This window comes from Petaurus breviceps, unplaced genomic scaffold (assembly GCF_028583685.1).
Source record: "Petaurus breviceps papuanus isolate PSGF00001 unplaced genomic scaffold, PetGlider_PUasm1.0 37, whole genome shotgun sequence".
In the NCBI taxonomy this organism is placed as follows: domain Eukaryota; kingdom Metazoa; phylum Chordata; class Mammalia; order Diprotodontia; family Petauridae; genus Petaurus; species Petaurus breviceps.
This window is the reverse complement of record NW_027186296.1, coordinates 52,765,591-52,785,065: the sequence shown is the minus strand read 5'-3', so window position 1 is coordinate 52,785,065 and position 19,475 is coordinate 52,765,591. Positions and strand designations below refer to the sequence as shown.

The 19,475-nt window shown below is 38.2% G+C and overlaps 1 protein-coding gene across 3 annotated transcripts in view; it reads right to left on the bottom strand.

Moving 5' to 3' along the window:
* Positions 1 to 865: 865 nt before the first annotated feature.
* LOC138169222 (protein FAM169B-like) overlaps positions 866 to 19,475 on the bottom strand; it is a 112,444-nt gene continuing 93,834 nt past the window's right edge. For 2 of the 3 annotated variants that reach the window (XM_069098500.1, XM_069098502.1), the window contains exons 6-9: positions 13,589 to 13,771; positions 10,260 to 10,388; positions 2,837 to 2,940; positions 866 to 1,202 (exon numbers count right to left, since the gene is read on the bottom strand). In XM_069098500.1, the coding sequence (XP_068954601.1) occupies positions 999 to 1,202; positions 2,837 to 2,940; positions 10,260 to 10,388; positions 13,589 to 13,771 (620 nt within the window). In that variant the 3' untranslated portion in view covers positions 866 to 998. The remainder of the gene's footprint in view (positions 1,203 to 2,836; positions 2,941 to 10,259; positions 10,389 to 13,588; positions 13,772 to 19,475) is intronic. The other variant, XM_069098501.1, reaches the window with a different exon arrangement.

The window sequence follows — 19,475 nt, the reverse complement described above, 5'->3', positions numbered from 1 at the left end:
AAATGAGTGAACTGACATTCAGAGATGTGCAGCTTTTAGTGGTGAATTTGATATGTAGGAGGGATACCGACTATCTTCAGTTCACCATAGATCACCATGAGGTCTGGGAAAAGCTTTTTCACTTTCAAAAAGTAATTGACACAACCTTAGCTCTCAAGAAGAACTCCTGTCCCCTTAAGGTATGACTAATCTTCTAACATTTATTATAAACACCACCAGCATGAAAAAAAATTCTTTAATGCCAGCAATATACAAAAAGGTACCAAGAACACAGAACTCTGTTCTATCTACAATAGCAAGAAGGATAAAACTTAAATACAGGGTGAAGAAGGTATTTTGCTTGTTTTTTTTTTCCCTTTCCACAAAGGCCAGATATAGAAAAACATAAATCAATTATCCATCTTGCGAAAGAGGTTACACTGTCATTTGATTCTGGCTCTATGTTGCAGCATCTTGCTCTACAGGATAAGAAATGTGTTTCCATAGAAATATCTTAACAGCAGTATCTACAAACCCCCAATTACTTCTTTCTAGACATTCTATGTGATTCTTCCAACTAGTTCTGCAGCCGTGGAGAAAAGAGGGCTCTACTCTTTTCCATATTTTCCCCCATAGGAAAAAGTAAAAACAAAGTTCATTTTCAGTACTGGAGATATTCAGAATGCTCTCTCACCACAAAACATATTAAGATGAAGAAACCTAAAAGTCTGAATAAAATGGTAACGGCATCTTGATAAATGGAACAATAACTTTTCTGTATTATTCCTTGCATTGGTATAGCTGCTTTATTATTTTCAAAGCACTTTCACATGTATTATTCATTGGATCCTCATAACAGTACTGTGAGGTAGTTAGGAAAGATTTTATAAATAATAAAACTAAGACAGAAAAATTAAAAGACTCATTTATGATCACATTGTTACCTAGTGACAATGCCAGGACTGGAATCCAGATCTCCAACTTCCAATCCAGGGTTCTTTCCATCAAGAATAAGGAAGTCAGAAACTGGGCCTGAGTTGTTTAGCGGGCTTATTTTCAACTATATCTGCTTTGTCTGATCTCCTCTTGGCATCCCACTGAACATCCTGGGTTTTTTGATTCAAGCTTTCTTTAACAGGAGGCTGTGGAGTGAATTCATCTTCTATTATTATGCAATCTTTATTCTCCTTTATTTTTTCTGCTGCTTCTCTACTATGACTATCCTGAAGCCAGAAAGGAGACAACGAAGAATTCTAATTAATTAGTGCAACACAGCTCTACCAGAAGCAGCATAGAATTCTGCACTGAGACAGTGCTAACATATCTGGAGTCATCCTCTTCTTGGGTCAAGTATTTAGAAAAGTCAGAAGGAATCACAGTCTCTGACTTAAAAAAATGCAGGATCCAGGGATTACTAGGGGAAAAAATATTGGCAGTTCTCCTTATGACCTATATAATAGCTGTTTTTAAGAATTTCAAGTGTGGTCACATGGAAGAAGGTTTAGAGGATTTGAGGGTTTGTTTTTTTTTCTGGCTTGGTGTCAGAGGGTAGACATAGAACCAATGAGTGAAAGTGTAGTGAGTTCAGCATGAGGAAGAAACTCCTGAAAATTAAAACTGTCCTAAAATAGAAAGTCCTATCTGAGGAGATAAGCAAATTTCTTCTCTCTGGAAGTATTCAAAAGCTGGGTAAGAAATATTTGGCAGGAATGTTGTTGTAGTAAAGGAGTTTCATGGTTTTTTTTTTCATGTTTCAGGTAGAGCCTAGACTAGATGGTTCCTCACAACTCAAGGAGTCTACTATGATCCTACTACAACGTTGTTTACTACAATGTTTAGCCCAAAATCCTGAGGACCTATTTTCTTGGATACCTTGTACTATCACCCTGAAAACACTCAATTCCTTTTAATGGCAAGATATAGTAAACTACTAAAGGTAATAGTAAAAGCTTTATCATTACCCAACGTGGGCACTTTAAATGGGACTTTATTTTAATTGGAAATAAAAGAAAATGGAAGTTCTCATTTTAGCAGACTGATTGAGTTAATGTCAAACACTTTGAAACTTTTTTCTAAAATAATCCAGATCTGTACTGGTTCACATTGTGTGCCTTTCATGTTGGGTCTTCTGGCCCAAAAAAACCTACTTTTGGAAAGTGGGCAAAATGCTCCCCACACATGTACAATTTCAAATTTGTAAATAATCTGGGGATGGCTAAAAACAACAATAATTTTTAAAAGTGTGATGCCATGCCAAGAGTCTGATTTCATCATGATCATCATTCATGGGCAAGTAATTAACTTTGCTGTCAGAACACACATGGAAATGTGCTATTGGAAAACAAAGAAAGATTCTGAAAAGCAACAAACAGCTTAGAGACTTCCAGTAACACAGCCATAAGAAGGGGAAAGAAGGATAAGCCTTTGATTTACAATCAATGTGCTACTTAAAGGGAGGGGAAAAGGATAAGAGAAAGCCACATTTGTCTTGCTTTTGTCCTACTTTAAAGACTCTGTTTCGCTGTAGAATTTTTAATTTATATTTTCAATATTTTCTTTATAATGCAAGACTTGGGCATTCCATGTGGGCTTTGTTTTGTTTCAGCTTAGTTATAGCTTGTCTAGCTTAGAAAAGATTACCATGAGAAGCCTAATTATAATGGTCCTTCTTCACACTGCCTCCCAATGAAACAGAGATTAGGGGTCTAACTCAATGGCCTGCTGCCATGGAAAAGCCCGCAGTTGTTTTATGAATCAGCCTTTCAGAATCTGGCTACTGCTTTGCTAAACAAGGACAAGATAATTAATCCCCGCCTCCTTCATAGGAGCCCACAAAATGAAAAATTAATCAGAATACCTTGTTCATTTCTCCATTATCTGATGATCTGGGTTCATCATCTTGGACACTCTCTCTGTGGCAGCCGTCTGCCTCCTCTGAAGTTGCCCGACGAGTCACTTTCCCTGAAGGAAAGAATATAATGAAAACATGTAGGTAGCTCACTGTAGGCAGTAGCCCACAAACAAGCCAAGACCACACTGGTGACCTTGCTAGAAGCCTTTAGTCCCACAACACAATTTCATCCTCTTTTTCTTAATTTGGGCATTTATAGAAATGCATGCCAAATGATGAGGGGGGAAAAAAAGCTGAAGAGTAGAAATAGAGGAAGCAAAAATCTGTCTGATCTTCACTCCACTCAAATTCTATCTTCCACAAAAGGCCCTTCCCAATCCTCCTCCTCTACTGCTGCCTTGCTTCACTGATTGTCTACAGTGGTCCTGATTTGGGCCTGGTACACAGTAGATATTTAATAAATTAAATAATTTAATATTGTTGATTAACATTAAAAGAGGGTTCTTATTACTTTTTGTGTTCTATCATTGTGCTTGATGGTGTTGTCTTGGTAATAAGAGACCACCAATTTTTGTGTTGTTATTTGTGAATTTAAGTGACTCATTTAGAAAGAAGTTTAGGGATCTGTTTTGCTTTTTTCCTGTATTTTTTTTTGATGGTTCAATTCAAATGCCACCTCCTGTGAATTTTTACACATTTGGTTTTGTATATTTATTTGTGCACGTTTAATCTCCATTTTTAGATTTTAAGATCTTGGGGGGGGGCATGACTTGAATCTTAATACATCTTTATGTTCCTTTTCACAGTGAATACTATAGGCACTCAGAAATGACTGTCAAATTAATAAATTAATGAATGAGGCAAATTACTAACCTAAACAAAATGCATGGAGTTTTCCATTTTACCTGAAAATAAATTTTTAAGTACAGTGAACATTTTCTTAAGCTGTTGTTACTTGAATATGTATCCTTTAACTGTAAAAAACTTTTAAAGTGAGTAATCTGGTTTGGTAAAATTTAATCATAGCATTCAGAAATAATATAACTTTGATTTTTCAGAAAACAAACTCTGAAATAATTCAAATTTATTTGATAATACATTTTTTCATGGCTTGTACTTAAACCAGCCTATATTTTTTCCATCTTCTTACCCTCATTTTTATGAGTTATATGAAATTGTTTGTTTTCATACAATAAGACATCATGCTGAAATCTATTAAATATTTGCTTTAATTTTATTTATAAATTGATAAAGATTCAATAATCTGTTGGAAAAATTCACAAAATGCTTGAATATCTTGGATCAACTTAAATGTGAATTAAATATCATCTATGATATAATATATGGCACTGCAGTTTACCTCAGTTACCACTAGATGCAGCCATACAACCTTTCAAAATATTGCATTACCAAAAATCCCTGCAAGGGAGTAGTTCAGCTTGTGAGAATTTTCTAGTATTTTCTAACAGACTGTTACAGCAGATTTAGTGATGGACACACCATCACTAAAATGAATTAAAAGAGACTTTAAGTTACAATAAATCACACTCATTTGAGGAGGGGGTGTAATGTACACCTCTTTAACGGAAATTATTTGCACATGAGATGGTAGCTAAATCTACTCGATACTAATCTAATTTTTTTCTTTTATGAGATATGGCTAACAAACTGAAACCATCATTTAAAAGATGAGTTTGTTTATATATTTACTTCAACAACATGATTTTACCATATTTTATTTTTGGCATATTATATTCTACCCCTTCTAGATGATGCTTTCTTACATCACTGAAAAATATCTGCAAGCTTGATTGGGAAGTTGCCAGAGAAAGGATTTTAACATCTCATCCTGTTTGCTTTGCTCCATAATCTGTGCACAACTGTGTATGGGGTCTAAACAGAAAGGTCCCATAGGTCATCTCAATGAAGCAGTGTGAACAACCCTCTAACGCTGTCAGTGAGATTTTCAGCTACATATGTTATCAATGATCACAAACAGGTTAATTTGTTTAAAATCTAATCCTTAAACAAAGCTGCTAAGAGATCTATATAATATATGTTTAAAACATTTAAAAGCATAAGGATTTTTCCCTTTTCAGAAATGTCATAAAATGTCTATGACATATTAACATGTGCACTCAGTATCTAAGAAAGTGGTCTGTTTCACTGGAAGTCTTATACACAATTTTATTTTTACAACACTTAAGTGTGCAGAAAACTTCCAGAAATAACAGCCTGGAATGAAAGGATAGCCGTATGGCTTGTAAAATCTAAAACAATCCAAGAAAGCAACTCTAAGAATAGCTAGCTAATTAGAAGCTAAACTAAACAAATGTGCCTATGGGATTTACTATTTACAAGTAGGAAAAAGTTCCAGGAATTGAGTATCATTCAGTGAACCATAAGAACCTCTAAGAGACCAGAATTCAACTGTTTCTGAGGAAAAGAAGCAGACTTGGGGTTGAGTAACTTACTAAAGCTAATGTGTGACTGCCCTGACAGCCCACACATCACCAACTTGGAAAACAACCTGAAATTTCAGCACTAACTAACCAGCATAATAACTATAAAATGGAGAGGGTGGGTTGAATAGACTTAAAATTCGTGCTGCCATGCTTTGGGATAAACAGAAGGTATCGGTCAAACTGGGAACAGTGCCATAATTTATAAAGTTAGTGAAAAGATAGGAATCTACATTTCAAGCTTAGAATACAAGACAACTTAGGAGTTTGATAATAATAAGTAATTTATCCTTTCTCAGCCCCAATGTTGCAAAGATCCCTTTTATTCCTTGAAGGGTCTCAAACTGCTCTTTACCAATATACTCTCAAATATTTTTATTGAGACTCAAGGATGAGAGATGAGTCAAACCATCAGATCTGGCATCTAATTTCCAGTTTATCTTCTTCCTACTGGTCCACACTGCTTCCCACTGAGGCGGCAGCCCTTGAAATGACACCAAGTGGAATTATTAGAATTGACAACCATCTTCCTAATTATGCAAAAATTTCTTCCTCCCCACATCCTATTAAATTTCCAAAACCTGTTTCCCAATTCTTCCCTTCCTTCCAAATCTATCCTTGCAAAGAAGTATTTACTGTTAATGCATAAGGGCAGCTGTAGGGGTTGACGTTTCATTTCTGAACTTCATCAATAACTCTGCAGTGGTAGGAAAGGGATTCCAAGCTCTCTCTTCTCTCTCTGTCTTTCTGTCTCTGTTTTTGTCTCCCTATCTTTCTCCCTATCTCTATTTCTCACTTCTCCCTTCCTTTCTTTCCCTCCCCCTTTCTCTCTTTTTCCCATTCCTACTTCTTACTATCACAGTCACAGTAATGCCACTAACTACCACATAAAGTGCTAGGCTGCCCCATTAATGTTCAAAAGACACACAAACTTCCTGGATGAGAGGTGCTATAAAGCCCAAGATATTTCCATTTTTCTCAATAAACTAAAATGAGCCTACTGTCACTCTGTAGAGGCCAAACAATTTGTTCATGTAGAATAGAAACCAACATCTCTGTTTGCTTAGCAAGAACCATAATGATCTCTCCATTAATGCCAAAATGTCAAACAAGGGTAATAGTATCTTAGTCAAGTGAAAGTGAAAGAAAATACTAAAGCTTTAATGCTGTACCCCTCAAAATGAAAAAAATATACCAAAAAATAATAATAAAACTGATTCTCTACAATTGCCATTTAGAATCTATAATCTAATGGCACTTAAATTTATATCTGTCCCAGCTACTTAGATGTTGGTAAAGCAAACAATAATGCCCTGGGATAGAACCAAGTAATAATGCATAAGTAAATATATATGTTTTTTGAAAGGAAAATTTAACTCTGCCCAAGCAAGCTCAGTTTGAATTCTGCAGTCATTAAGTCACAGGTGCTGAACAAAATTTCTACCTTGTTTTATTATTGATAAAACAACCCTGGAGCGGCTAGGTGGCACAGTGAATAGAGCATCAGCCCTGAAATCAGGAGGACATAAGTTCAAATTCAGCCTCAGACACTTGCCAGTTACTAGCTATGTGACCTTGGGCAAGTCACTTAACCCCAATCGCCCTGCCCTCTCCCCTTCAAAACATAAAATAAAATTTAAAAAAACAACCCCTTTAGACTTGAATTCCTGTCTCGAGTACCTTCACTGTCACTGCTAAGGGTCAGTAATCTAGAATACCAAAGACAAAACAGAGAATCTTGGAACTTTGGAGCTGGAAGGGGCCTTAATAATCATCTCATCTAGCTTCCCCCCATCACCAGTGAGGAAATTGTGGCTCTTTAGGCAAGATTTGAAGGCAGGTGATATTTATGGTGATACCACTGTCCTGTGCCCAGTGCTTTTATTTAAGCTATGTACTGTGATTTCGTTTCCTATCAAGAAATCAACATGCATTTGTTTAGATCCTACTCTGTGGAAATCATTGTGCTAAGCACTAGGGATAAGGACAGGGACTGGAACTATGATTTCATAGCTATAGGAATAAAGTCCCCCAGATAAAGTTCCCTGGATAAAAATTCCTTTATCAATAGAAGTCTATATCCTCTTTTTAACCTACAGTCTTACAGAGAGTTACCTAAAGTACTCAAAGGTTAAGTGACTTACCCAGGGTTGTACAGCCAAATATGTGTCCAACTGCTATGGGACCTAACCCTGGTCTTTCTGGTTTTGGGTCTACCCACAACTAGTGAAAACAGTCCCTACCTGTCCTCAGATAACTTAGTTCACACCCAGGTCTAAAGGAATTGAACACTGGGTCAAAAAAAAAAAAAAATCCTCCTTTTATCTCTAAATTCCCATTCTTGATTCCCTTAAGGATGAAAGAAATATCATTAAAATATGAGGACGGGGTCAAACCACTTCACCCCCTTTTAACTAGATACCTAAGAACACCTCAATCAAAAAACCCTTGGACTAAGTGCGAAAAGTCTCTGAAAGCCTTTTGTAGAAAGGAAACAAAAGCAAACATGAGATCCTTCTTGCACAGAAAGCCTAGTCCTCCCAGGGATTAGAGACCATGGGTTGATTTGAATTCACTCCCCTACTTTTCAGGTAAGAGTGTGCAACAATATCCCCCCCTCACTGGTTCCAGGGTGGTGGGATCCTTGCCCACTCCCTTTCCCATGAAGAGGCACCTCAACTCTGAGCTCTATCTGGTACCAAGTGCTACAACCAACAGGATCTGGGTCCAGGGGAAATTGGGGCACTTTATTTTTCCTGCTAATGAGGCCCCTCTACTATGGACCCTACTACCACTTCTACACACAGGTTCAATTAACAACTAATTTCATGAAGGAAAGAATATCACACTTCCTATCTCAGAAGAAAAACTTATTCTCTCTCCACCAACAGAGCTTTCCAAATAAGGTAAAACCAGCCTTGAAAAGATTTAGGACCAGGGGTCAATTGGACTCATTTCTCCCCCAACTCTCTGGTGAGAAAACAAACTGTCCTAAGTGAAAAATGGCACAATTCCCTCAGTGCATATGGCCATCCATCCAACTGGGTTCTGGACAAAATTTTCTAGGTGTTCTTTTCCACAAATACCACAGTAATATTTTTCTGAGGCAGCTAGGTAGAGTAGTGGAGTGAGTACTGGGCCTGGAGGCAGGAAGATTTGAGTTCAAATCTAGTATCAGATACTTAGTACCTATATGACCCAGGCCAAGTCACTGTCTCAGTATTTTCAACTGTAAAATGAGGATAATGATAGCATCTACCTCTCAAAGTTGTTTTGAGGATCATGAGGTAGTATTGTAAAACACTTAGTACAGTGCCTGACATATAAAAGGACAATAATAAATGCTCATTTCCTTCCTTTTTTCTTCCTTTTAGGGGTCCCTGTACTACATCCTCTTTGCAGTATAGGAAGATTTTATCCAAAATTTTCTGCTGCAATGTATCCTCACTACTTCAGAGGTTATTCCTACAGGAATTCCAAACTTACCCAGTAAGAGGACAAGTGCACTTAGTTAAACACAACAGAAAACAACTTCAAATAAATTCTAAATAAGGATGAGAGAGAGAAAAGGGGATTAATCACTTAGGGGTGATGATTCTGAAGTTTCTAGGCCAGCAAAGACCTCACACAAAATGGCTGGACTAATTTCACAAAGAAGGCAAGTATTCTAGGTCTCCTTAAAAGTACAAAAGAAAAAGAAAGAAAGAAAAAATATGAACTTTTGTAAGTCATCATAGTATGCTCCAGGTGCTGGGCACCAATATTTAAGGGATGCAAACCCCATACTTTTACATTAGCCTTAATAGCAATACTTATGCTGATTTAGTAACCCCACAAGTCAGTCCTTAAATTTCAATGAATCAACAAATGAAATGTCTGCACAAATCACTTCCAAAAAAATCTAGTCTGGGGCAGTTAGGTGGCACTGGGAGTCAGGAGGACCTGAGCTCAAATTTGGCCTCAGACATTTAACACAAAAACTAGCCATGTGGCCTTGGGTAATCACTTAAGCCCGATTAATTGCCCCTCCTTTCTCCCTCCAAAAAGAAAAAAAAAAGGGTATTACTAAGGCAGTACAATGAGAACATTTGGTACAAAACATGGGTAACACACTCTCCCACACACGTCTACTGGGAAAGTGGGTTCAGGCTTACAGAGCACATGCTGCTGTAAAGGGGTCCTTTTCTTCCCCCTCATTTATAGTGTAATCCCCTTAAGCATGGTTAATCTGTGTCCACCTTTGTCCTTGGATCCTAATGAAGACACAGATGTCAACTGAGGACAACATTTAGGACATCGGAAAATGGGAAGACAACACTCTTTTGGATCCTTTGAAGTTGCAAGGCCCTCCTCCAATCAAAGGAAGTTCAAGGATAAAGGTAAGGAACCTGGCCAAAGCTAAGGCCTCTCCTTCCCCTCTAGGCAATTAGATCCAGCTTTTATAAAAGAAATTTAAACTAAAGTGTAGGTTTAACACATCAAAGGAGTATTTGTATTTTAAAAGAAGAGCTAGTGGATTCAAATGAATTTTTTCAAATGAATATTTCTAAACTGGAGAGGCTTCCTAATGTGGTCTGCCTACTCCAATAAACACTCCAAATTTATTCCCTTTCTCAGTTTGGCAGGACAGAAGAAAAGAGGTCCATAAAGTTGCTATGCTATATCTCAAGAGTTGCTTATCCTAGGCAAGTGATTCATACACTCTCAATTTTCTCATGCAATGAACATAATAAAAAGAGGCATGTGGATGTCAGAAGTTGGAACAGACCTCAGAGGTGACCTAGTAGAAGCCCTCATTTTACATATGAGTAAACTGAGGCGTAGAAAGGTTTGGTGACTTGCCCATGGTTACACAGACTGTAAATGCCAAAGGCAGGATATGAATCTCAGTACTCAATATTAATTAAATTTTTATCTTTGCTGTCATAACTATAAAAGTTACAAAACTACTTCTCATTTTCACTTACTATATGAAAGGCTTGGTTCAAGTTGAATCTTTAGCCAAATGTTCACCCTCTGGCACCAGCTTCCTGGAGCTTCTACCTCCCACAGTCGGTCCTGCTCCTCAGGACAGGCCAGTAAGAACTTTCGACAAACTGAGAAGGAAATCCAAGGGGAAAAAAATCAGTGAATTAAGTATAAACTAAAGACACCACACTACAACAAAATTAGGTTATTTTTATCCCAACAGTATTTCCACAGATTACCTTAATTTCACAGTTTACCTCAATCCACAGGTTACCTTAATTTCAGGTGCAAGGTAAGACTTAGTTTTAAGCCTTTGACATACTGGTTATGTGACCCAGGAAAAGTTACTAAGACCAACCCTTAAACCCAATTCACTCTGGATCTCATGAATTTGGCAAAAACAGGTGCCCAAGCACCACTTAATGGTTATTCTGGGGCCCTCCTGGCTCAGAGTAAATGTAAATAGTAACTGTTTTTCTTTTGGCCAGCAACCCTGAAGTATTTCCCCTCTTAGTTTGAATTTTTTTTTATTATTGAAAAAAGGGTCATCCCTTGATTCACTTCTTAAAAAAACCTATTCACTAAATAGGTGTTACCTCACTCAAAGTGAGAACCTGAAAAGACCTTAGCTTAAAAGGGCCAATGTCTCCCCCTGCATCCTGGACCATCTCCAGTCACACTAATCAATATATGACCAGTGGACCCAGATGGCTGTGGAGGAGGAAGTGAGACTGGTGACTTTGCACAGCCCTCCCTCACTCAAATCAAAGTCAACTGCAAGTCTTATCATCATCTCCCTGATGTCATGGTCCTCTCTGAAAACGAAGGACAAATCACACAACCACAACCACACAACTTAACCTCCCAATGCTCTACTCTAGTCAACTTGCAAAGACAGTGGTGGCTACCTGTACTTGCAGAGAAAGTTTCCTCACCTGACATTTCCCTCTATCAAAGAGATCACAGGCCCAATCCTTATCATCTTTTTTTTTTTTGGGGGGGGGGGCCTTTTTTGGAGGGCAATTGGGGTTAAGTAACTTGCCCGAGGTTACACGGCTAGTTTTTTTTGTGTGTGGGTGTTAAGTGTCTGAGGCGGGAACCAAACTCAGGTCCTCCTGACTCCTGGGCCGGCGCTTTACTCACTGCGCCACCTAGCCGCCCCCCTATCCCTATCATCTTAATTTAGGTCCATGGAATATTGCAGTAGCCTTCTAGCTGACCACCAGACTGGAGTCTCTTTCCTCCTCCAAACCATACTACATTGATCTGCCACAATTATCTCCATCAAATCCCATTTTCATCATGTTGTTACTTGGCCACACTGGCTCACTAGTCTGCTTTCTAACTTTTTCTAGAGTTCTCCACTGAACAATTCTAACATTTGCGTGTTGTACACTCAAGTCTCTTTCATGTGACAAACCTCTAACTAGACTGTAGGTTTCTTGGTTAAAGAGAAGGCTGAGCCATCTAGTTAAAAGGTATTCCCTTGAAGGTCCCAGGTCAGTGCTAAAGACACAGTTGGTGCTCAAACTGAACTGATTAGTAGGCTGATTAAACTACTGTATTGTGACTTCTCACAGTCCTTCTCCTACAAGGTAGTCTATTCTTCCATACTCTTCCTGTTCACCACACACCAGAATATTAAATGCTTGAGAAAAACATTTCAAGTCCCCTGAGATATTCCTCAGAATGGCTACAAAAAGCCAAGTCTCCAATCAGGAAGAAAAAAAATATTTGCACCAAACAACTCAGAATAAATTGTCATTCAGGCTCTTTTACCCTGTCAAACCAAGCAACTTCAGGAATGGGTGGGACTGTACAGTGCCCACAGGGTTTCTCACAGGGAACTGTAGCCAAGCCCTCAAGCTCTCTTCCCGTTATTCAGCCTTTCATTCCCTCAGAGGAAGAAGAAGAATGTTCTTAGTAGTCGTTTTGCTTTATTGAAAGAATGAACTTCAGGAAGTGTGAGAGGAGTGAGTGGCCAGGCTTACTCAAATAATGAAGTCAGAATGGAATGAGAATGAGGAGAAAGAGTCCTCCTGGGAGAAAGTTAGCAATGGCCTCCTGGTTTCTGGCACAAACAGATGCCATAAAGTGAGCTCTGCACTGTAGAGAGCCTGGAGCTATATTTGAAGCAATTCAAGGAATACATGGAGTTTAATAATAGCCTGAGAGTTAGAAAATACAAAGAATTAAGTAAAGTCACTTGGGAGAAAAATATGAATGCTTGTTCCACCTCCAGAATCTTTCCCTTAGGACTTTAATTAATGACAAGTCTTTATTGTCTCATTGTTTTTTCCCTCCTCATGACCACCGTCCCATTCATTGTCTTGAAGGCACAGGACCCTAGAATCATAGATTTAGAACTGGAAGAGATCATGGAATCCAACCCCCTCATTTGACATACAAGGACACTGAGACCTAGAGAGGTTAATCTATGTGCCAGGGATCACAAAGCTAATAACTATCTAAGGCAAGATAGGAACCCAGGTCTTACTGACTCCAAATCCAGTGCCTTATTGCACTGCAATTACAATTTTAAAAAGGAACCCTGGAAACAACAGAGGGGGTCAATTTCAAGTCATGTCCCAATTTTTCAGGTTGGGGAGATGAAAAAAAAAAAAAAACAGTGAGGACCTTCCAGTCCCTTTCCCAAATACAGCTGTCCATTGAGATTTGCCCTCATCAAAGCTAAGAGCTACTAAGCTAAGAGGGAAAGGTCCACATGGGGTAATGGGGCTGCCATACGCTCAAATGCTCAGCACACTAAGTACTATCCCTTTTCTGTTATTGCTTATTACCTTTCCTTAAGCTGAAGAAGCTATTCTCCAGTGGTTTCTAGTTGAAAGGGCAAGTTAATGAACTGTAAGCACAAACGGGAGATCAAAGAAGTTCTGACATTCCCTAAAAAGCAGCAGTGCCAACATGCTGTACCAGGGACAACAATGGTTTCACTTTGTGTGTGTGTGCACGCGCAACATTTTACTTTTGTTGAATTGTGTGTGGGAGGTAGAATTATTCTTCATAATTTTTCAGTTTAAAAAGGAGTTGCCTCTTTTGACCAGATGATATTTGGAAGGTACAAGAGAGATAATCAAGGATGAAAGAAAAACTAAGTGACCACCTATCCAGAGTAGGTGGACTTGATACCATGGAAGAGTTGGTAGAAAACCTGATGATGGAATACAGGGACCATCACTGATGGGTTTTGAATCTGTTTTCTGAACCACTGAGTAGTGTAGGAGCCACTGGGATTGCCCTGACAGATGAACTGCACATCAATTATTCATGACCCCTTACCCAAATGTTTCCGCATCCTGTGCTTTACCTTGGTACATAGCGGTAGAAATAGGGCAGCTGATCCCTAAGGCATCTTCAGTCTCAAAAGTCTGACAAAAGTCATGCAGCATTTTCATCCCCAGACCTTCTCTGCGGTGTTTTCTCCTGACAAAGGCAGTGTCCAACACAGGCAGCATATAGCACTCACTGGTGTTCCTGCCACACAGGCTACCTAGAAGGAGAGAATAAACGGTGCTAAATCTCTCACAAGGGCCAAGTGAGCACCAGTGTTAAGCTGGGCTGGGTCACATGTAATACTGACCTAGCAAGGTCCCCTTCACGGCCTTTCAAGTGAATACTCAGTTCACTGGAAATCCACCAGCAATTTGCATTAGATTCACAAACTAAACGGCTTAAGATGAAAACAAGAGATCTTTTCCAATCAACATGTGAACTAAGTTCTCCAGCAATTTCTTTGCAGAACCATAAGTTGCTGCTGAATTACTGAAATACACATCTGTCACTACAGTATGGGTTTACACAAAAGAATATACAAAGGAGTCAATGATTTCATTCCTATAAGGAACTTCCAACGTGAGAACCCCTTCCACCAGTGTTCAACCCCCTCTATGACTCAGATAATAATTAATGACTTAGAACACAGGTCCCAAGAAGTTACCTGAGTCACCCCTAGGGCTTGCCCAGGGTCATACAACTACTAAGTCTCATAGGCAGGATTTGAACTAAGGTCTTACCGACTCCAAGTCCTGCACTCAAAACAAGAATTTTTTAGTACTTTCTACATATTAGTGGCAATACAAAAACAAAAATGAAAACATCCACTATGCCACACTACCTCTTTCTTTGTTGTTCAGTTGTATTTGACTCTGTGACTCCATGAACCATACTATCCACGGGGTTTTCTCTTTTTTTGGCACATGGCTTGCCATTTCCTTCCCCAGTAGATTAAGGCATACAGAGGGTAAGTAACTTTCCTGAGATCACAGTTATTAAGTGTCTGAGGCCAGATTTGAACTTGGATCTTCCTGGCTCCAGGGCCAGTGTTCTATCCACTGAGCCATCTAACCCCTCATTGTCTCTTTTACAAAAACATTAAACTGAGATTCTGAGTGGTCAAATAGCATTTAAAATTGGTGACCAATCTCTAGTAGAACATAGGCAAAGACTACAGGAAAATATGAAAAACCTGATTTTAAGCTCCAAAACTCTTATGTTCTGGTGTAAAAATTGCAAGGAGAGATAGTAAGCAGATTTCAAAATAATACATAGCATAGATTCAAGGAATGTTAAAGAGTAAAGAACTTAGCTTAGTGCCTGGCAGCATTAGGCACTTAATAAATATTTATTGATTAGTTGATTTTTTAACTGATTGAAAAGGACCTAAGAATCTTTTCATCTAAGTCCTTCATTTCACAGATGAGGTAATAAGCCCAGAGAAGTTAGGTGAGTTAACCATAGTCACAAAGTTAATGGAAGAACAATTTTGGAATCCAGACCTCTAAACCCTTAATCTACTATCTTTTTTAATATGCCCCACTCCCTCTCAATGTGGTAATCATAATTATAGATTTTTTTAAATGAAAAACTGTGTATGTGGAGTCAGGGAAGGTGATCAGAAAGGAATCCTGGAGAAATGGTACTGGAAAAGAACAAGATTAGCAGGAGACAGTATTCAACAATAGAAGAAGTCAATTTCTGGGCTATGGGATGACTGACGGTCATCAATGATCAGCAAATTAACAAATATAATGACATTTCTGTTCTAAACCTCATGGTAACTCATGGCCTAAGTGCTTCAATCATTCACTCATTCAGATCCCCTATTTCATCCCCTCCAAAAGATGAGAGCAGAGATCAATCAAATGGAAATTATATTCTTGTGTTTATGTTAATACATGAAAAATGTACGATTAGCCTGAGAAGCAAGAAGAGTAAGGAGAGCACAAATTATTACTTTGGCAGGCTCACTGGATGTCCTTTTATTATGCTAACACTCCCTAAGAAGGAGAAAAGAGTTGAGTTAAATATATGAACCACTGGGTTGAAAAATAGAAAAGACAGCACAAAAAATAATCTACTAGTTGTGATTAATTTTTTTTCTTTTTGGAGGGCAATTGGGGTTAAGTGACTTGCTCAAGGTCACATGTGTCTGAGGCCGCTTTTGAACTCAGGTCCTCCTGACTCCAGGGCCAGTGCTCTATTCACTGTGCCACCTAGCCGCCCCCTAGTTGCTGATTAATGATGGATATGACATGATGTGTATCACCTCTCTAAGCAACGTAGCTAAAGCACAGTAAAATAGCCATGAGTGATCAGGAGAAATAAAGGATGTAGATACTCTACAAATCTGGTATTGATAACAACAATGGCTAGCATGATGGTACTTTAAGATTTGCAATGCACTTTATAAATGTTATCTCATTTCATAACCACAACAACCCTGATATAAGTTCTATTAATATCCTCATTTCATAGAAGAGATTAAGTGACTTGCCAAGAGTCACACAACTAGTGTCTGAGGCATAATTTGAACTCACATCTTCCTGACTCCAAGTCCAGCACTCTATCCAAAGCACCACCTTGCAGTCTCTAAGGACCTCAGACATTCTAAAAATAATCACAGAAACCCCTTGTGTGGCACAGATATGTCAGTAGCAAGAAAAAGCTAAATTCAAGGTCATATACACAGATTAGGAGGCTCTTCCCAAAAATTCCTTTTCCAATAGTCACACCAAGGCACCTAAAATTCCCACCTTACTTGCTCCTTTGAATTATGAACAGCTGAAATATTAAAATGCAGGTGCTATCTGCAAGGAACTGCAAATTCAGCCAAAGTCAAATCAAATTTATCTAATTCATTCTAACAAATCAGAACCCTAAAGGAAAGAAACACAAGACAAGTAACTTGATGGGAAAATAGTCAAGAAAAGTTGCAAGGTACTCCTTTGGTGCCAGGTAGAGGGTACTGGATGCCTAAGGGCCAAGGAAGACAGAAGAAGAACAAACACTATAATGTGAATTAAAGAGCCCTAAAGATCAACTTCACCTTTCTTTTTTTTTTTGGGGGGGGGGGGAAGTTGGGGGAGGAAGTGTATATTTACATGTCCATAAGAAAAGACAATGTACAAATGTTTCAACTTTGTAATCCAAGACACCTAAAAAATAAATATATGTATATGTACATATACACATTATGCATATATTACCCACAGATAAGTGTATATCTGTATACACAAATGGATTACACCTGTGATTTCTTTGACATTGTGCATACATATGTGCGTGTACAAATACATATATGTGTATATGTACAAATAGGGATTCGACCTGTTCTTTAATAAAGGGTGCTCCTGGATTAGGTAATTCCCTCAATCACACCAGGCTAGTACCTCTACTATGACATCTAATCTTAGCTACTTAGGGGCACTTGTCAAAGTAACCCAGGTCTTCATGTCATTCATGATATTTCGGTGGCAGTGCCCCTCCTATTATCTCATGCTGCATCTAGAGTAGACACAGAAAATTATGGAATCATAACAGTTCAACCTGAAGGGGACCACAGGGGTCATCTAGTCCAATTCTCTCATTTTTACAGATGGGGAAACCAAGGCCCACAGAGGTGAAGTGACTTTCCGAGGTCCCAAAGGTAGTAAATGGCAGAGCTACCAAGTCCTTGGACCCCAAACCCAACACTCTTCCCGCTGTCCTTCATTCCATTCTGCAATGACACTAGTGCAGTACATGGAACACGCACAGAGCCATGAACAGTTAGTGGCTAGCTCTGTAGCCACACTGCTCCTCCCTCTCCCTCCCCATCCAACCATCTAGGTACATTTGTTCATCTGTCTATCTGTCTCTCCACAGATATAGACTATAGAGATTGAGCTATCTTAAACTCATAGGGATTAAATTACTTGTCTATGACCTGAAAACATTAATATTAGAGGCAAGATTAGAACCCAGGTCTTACTGACTCCCAAGTCCAGTGCTCTTATCAACTATGTCATGCTAATACACATGAAAGGATATACCTTATCATAATGAATGATATCTACTTCTTAAAAAATTTTCATGAAAAAGTATCCTTACAAAAAGATTGTTCTATTTTATAGCCAGTGTCTCTGATAGAGGCCTCATTTCTAAAATATGCAGAGAACTGAATCAAATCTTTAAGACAAGTCATTCCCCAATTGATAAATGGTGAAAGAATATGAAGAGGCAGTTTTCAGATGAAGAAATTAAAGTTATCTATAGTCATATAAAAAAATGCTCTAAATCACTATTGATTAAAGAAATGTGAATTAAAACAACTCTGAGGTACATCACACCTATTAGATTGTCTAACATGACAAAACAGAAAAAATGATAAATGCAGAAGATGTGGGAAAACTGGAACACTAATGCATTGTTGGTGGAGTTGTGAACTAATTCTATTCTAAAGAACAATCTGGAACTATTCCCCAAGGACTATAAAATTGTCCATAACCTTTGACCTAGCAATACCACTGCTAGGTCTGTATTCCAAAGAGATCATAATAAAGAGAAAAGGATCCACATGTACAAAAATATTAATAGCAGCTCTTTTCATGGTGGCAAAGAATTGGAAATTGAGGGGATGCCCATCAACTGGCGAATGGCCGAACAAGTTGTGGTATATGAATGTAACGGGATACTACTGTTCCATAAGAAATGATGAGCAGGTGGACCTCAGAAAAATCTGGAAAGAGTGAAGTGAAAAGAACCAGGAGTACATTGTACACAGCAACAGAAACATCGTGTGGTGACCAACTCTGTTAGACTAAGCTTTTTTGTGAAATGCAATGATCTAAGACAATTTCAAAAGACTCATGACAGAAAATGCTATCCACATCCAGAGAAAGAACTATGGAGTCGAATGCAGATCGAAGCATACTATTTTCTCTTTCTTTTGTTGTTTGTTGTTTTTTCTTTCTCGTGGTTTTCCTTTTGTTCTGATTCTTCTTTCACAACATAATTAATGTGGACATATGTGTAATATAATCATATGTGTACAGCCTATCAGATTGCATTCCATCTCTGGGAGAGGGGGTAGAGGGAGGGGGGAAAATTTAGAACTCAAAATCTTATAAAATCGAATGTTGAAAACTTTTTTAAAAATTATTATGTTTTAAAAAGCAATTGTTCTTTTAAGTAGGTTAAACATGGCCCTTGAAATGCAATTTGCATTCTTTACTAATCTTACCAATCTATACACAAGTCAAATGAAAAGGTAAATTTCTACCTGACCTAGAATAAATTATTCTGAATCAGTAAAGCCATCTACTGAGGCCTAACTATATTGCTAAATATTTCAACAGCTGCTATATCTCCTTTCTATCAAGTGGCAACTCTCAACCTGACCTAATACCATAACAAAAATCAAGGTCTGGGACCATGGCTTTGAACTGTAAACTCCTCCTGAAGTAAAACTAATGTTTCTCTGAGTTGAGAGTGAGGAGAGGGAGTGGTGAAAATTTTATCTGGCTTAATTGATCTTTAATGCTACTAATTTCTACCATTATTCATTCTAAACATATGTTCTCTTTCAGCCTTATAGGAAGAGAAACACAGGGAATATATTTCCCATTATTTCCCCAATAACAGTATCAGAGTAGCAAATAAGGGATCTCTATCAGAGTGGAAAGTCACATTTTCTCCCATTATTTTTTCTTATTCAGAAAGGATGGTTCATTTGGGTCTCTTGCCATAAAGAAGCTAATACATTCACTTCATTTTCAAGTACATTATATATTACAGAGAAGGTACCAAACTGTATTGGTGGGATGAGTTACCTTATCTAGGAGTTTCAAATACTAAAAAAAAAATCACAGGGAGGGGAAGAGGGAGAGGGAGGGGGGAATGAGAGAGGGAGGGAGAGAGAGAGAGAGAGAAAAAGT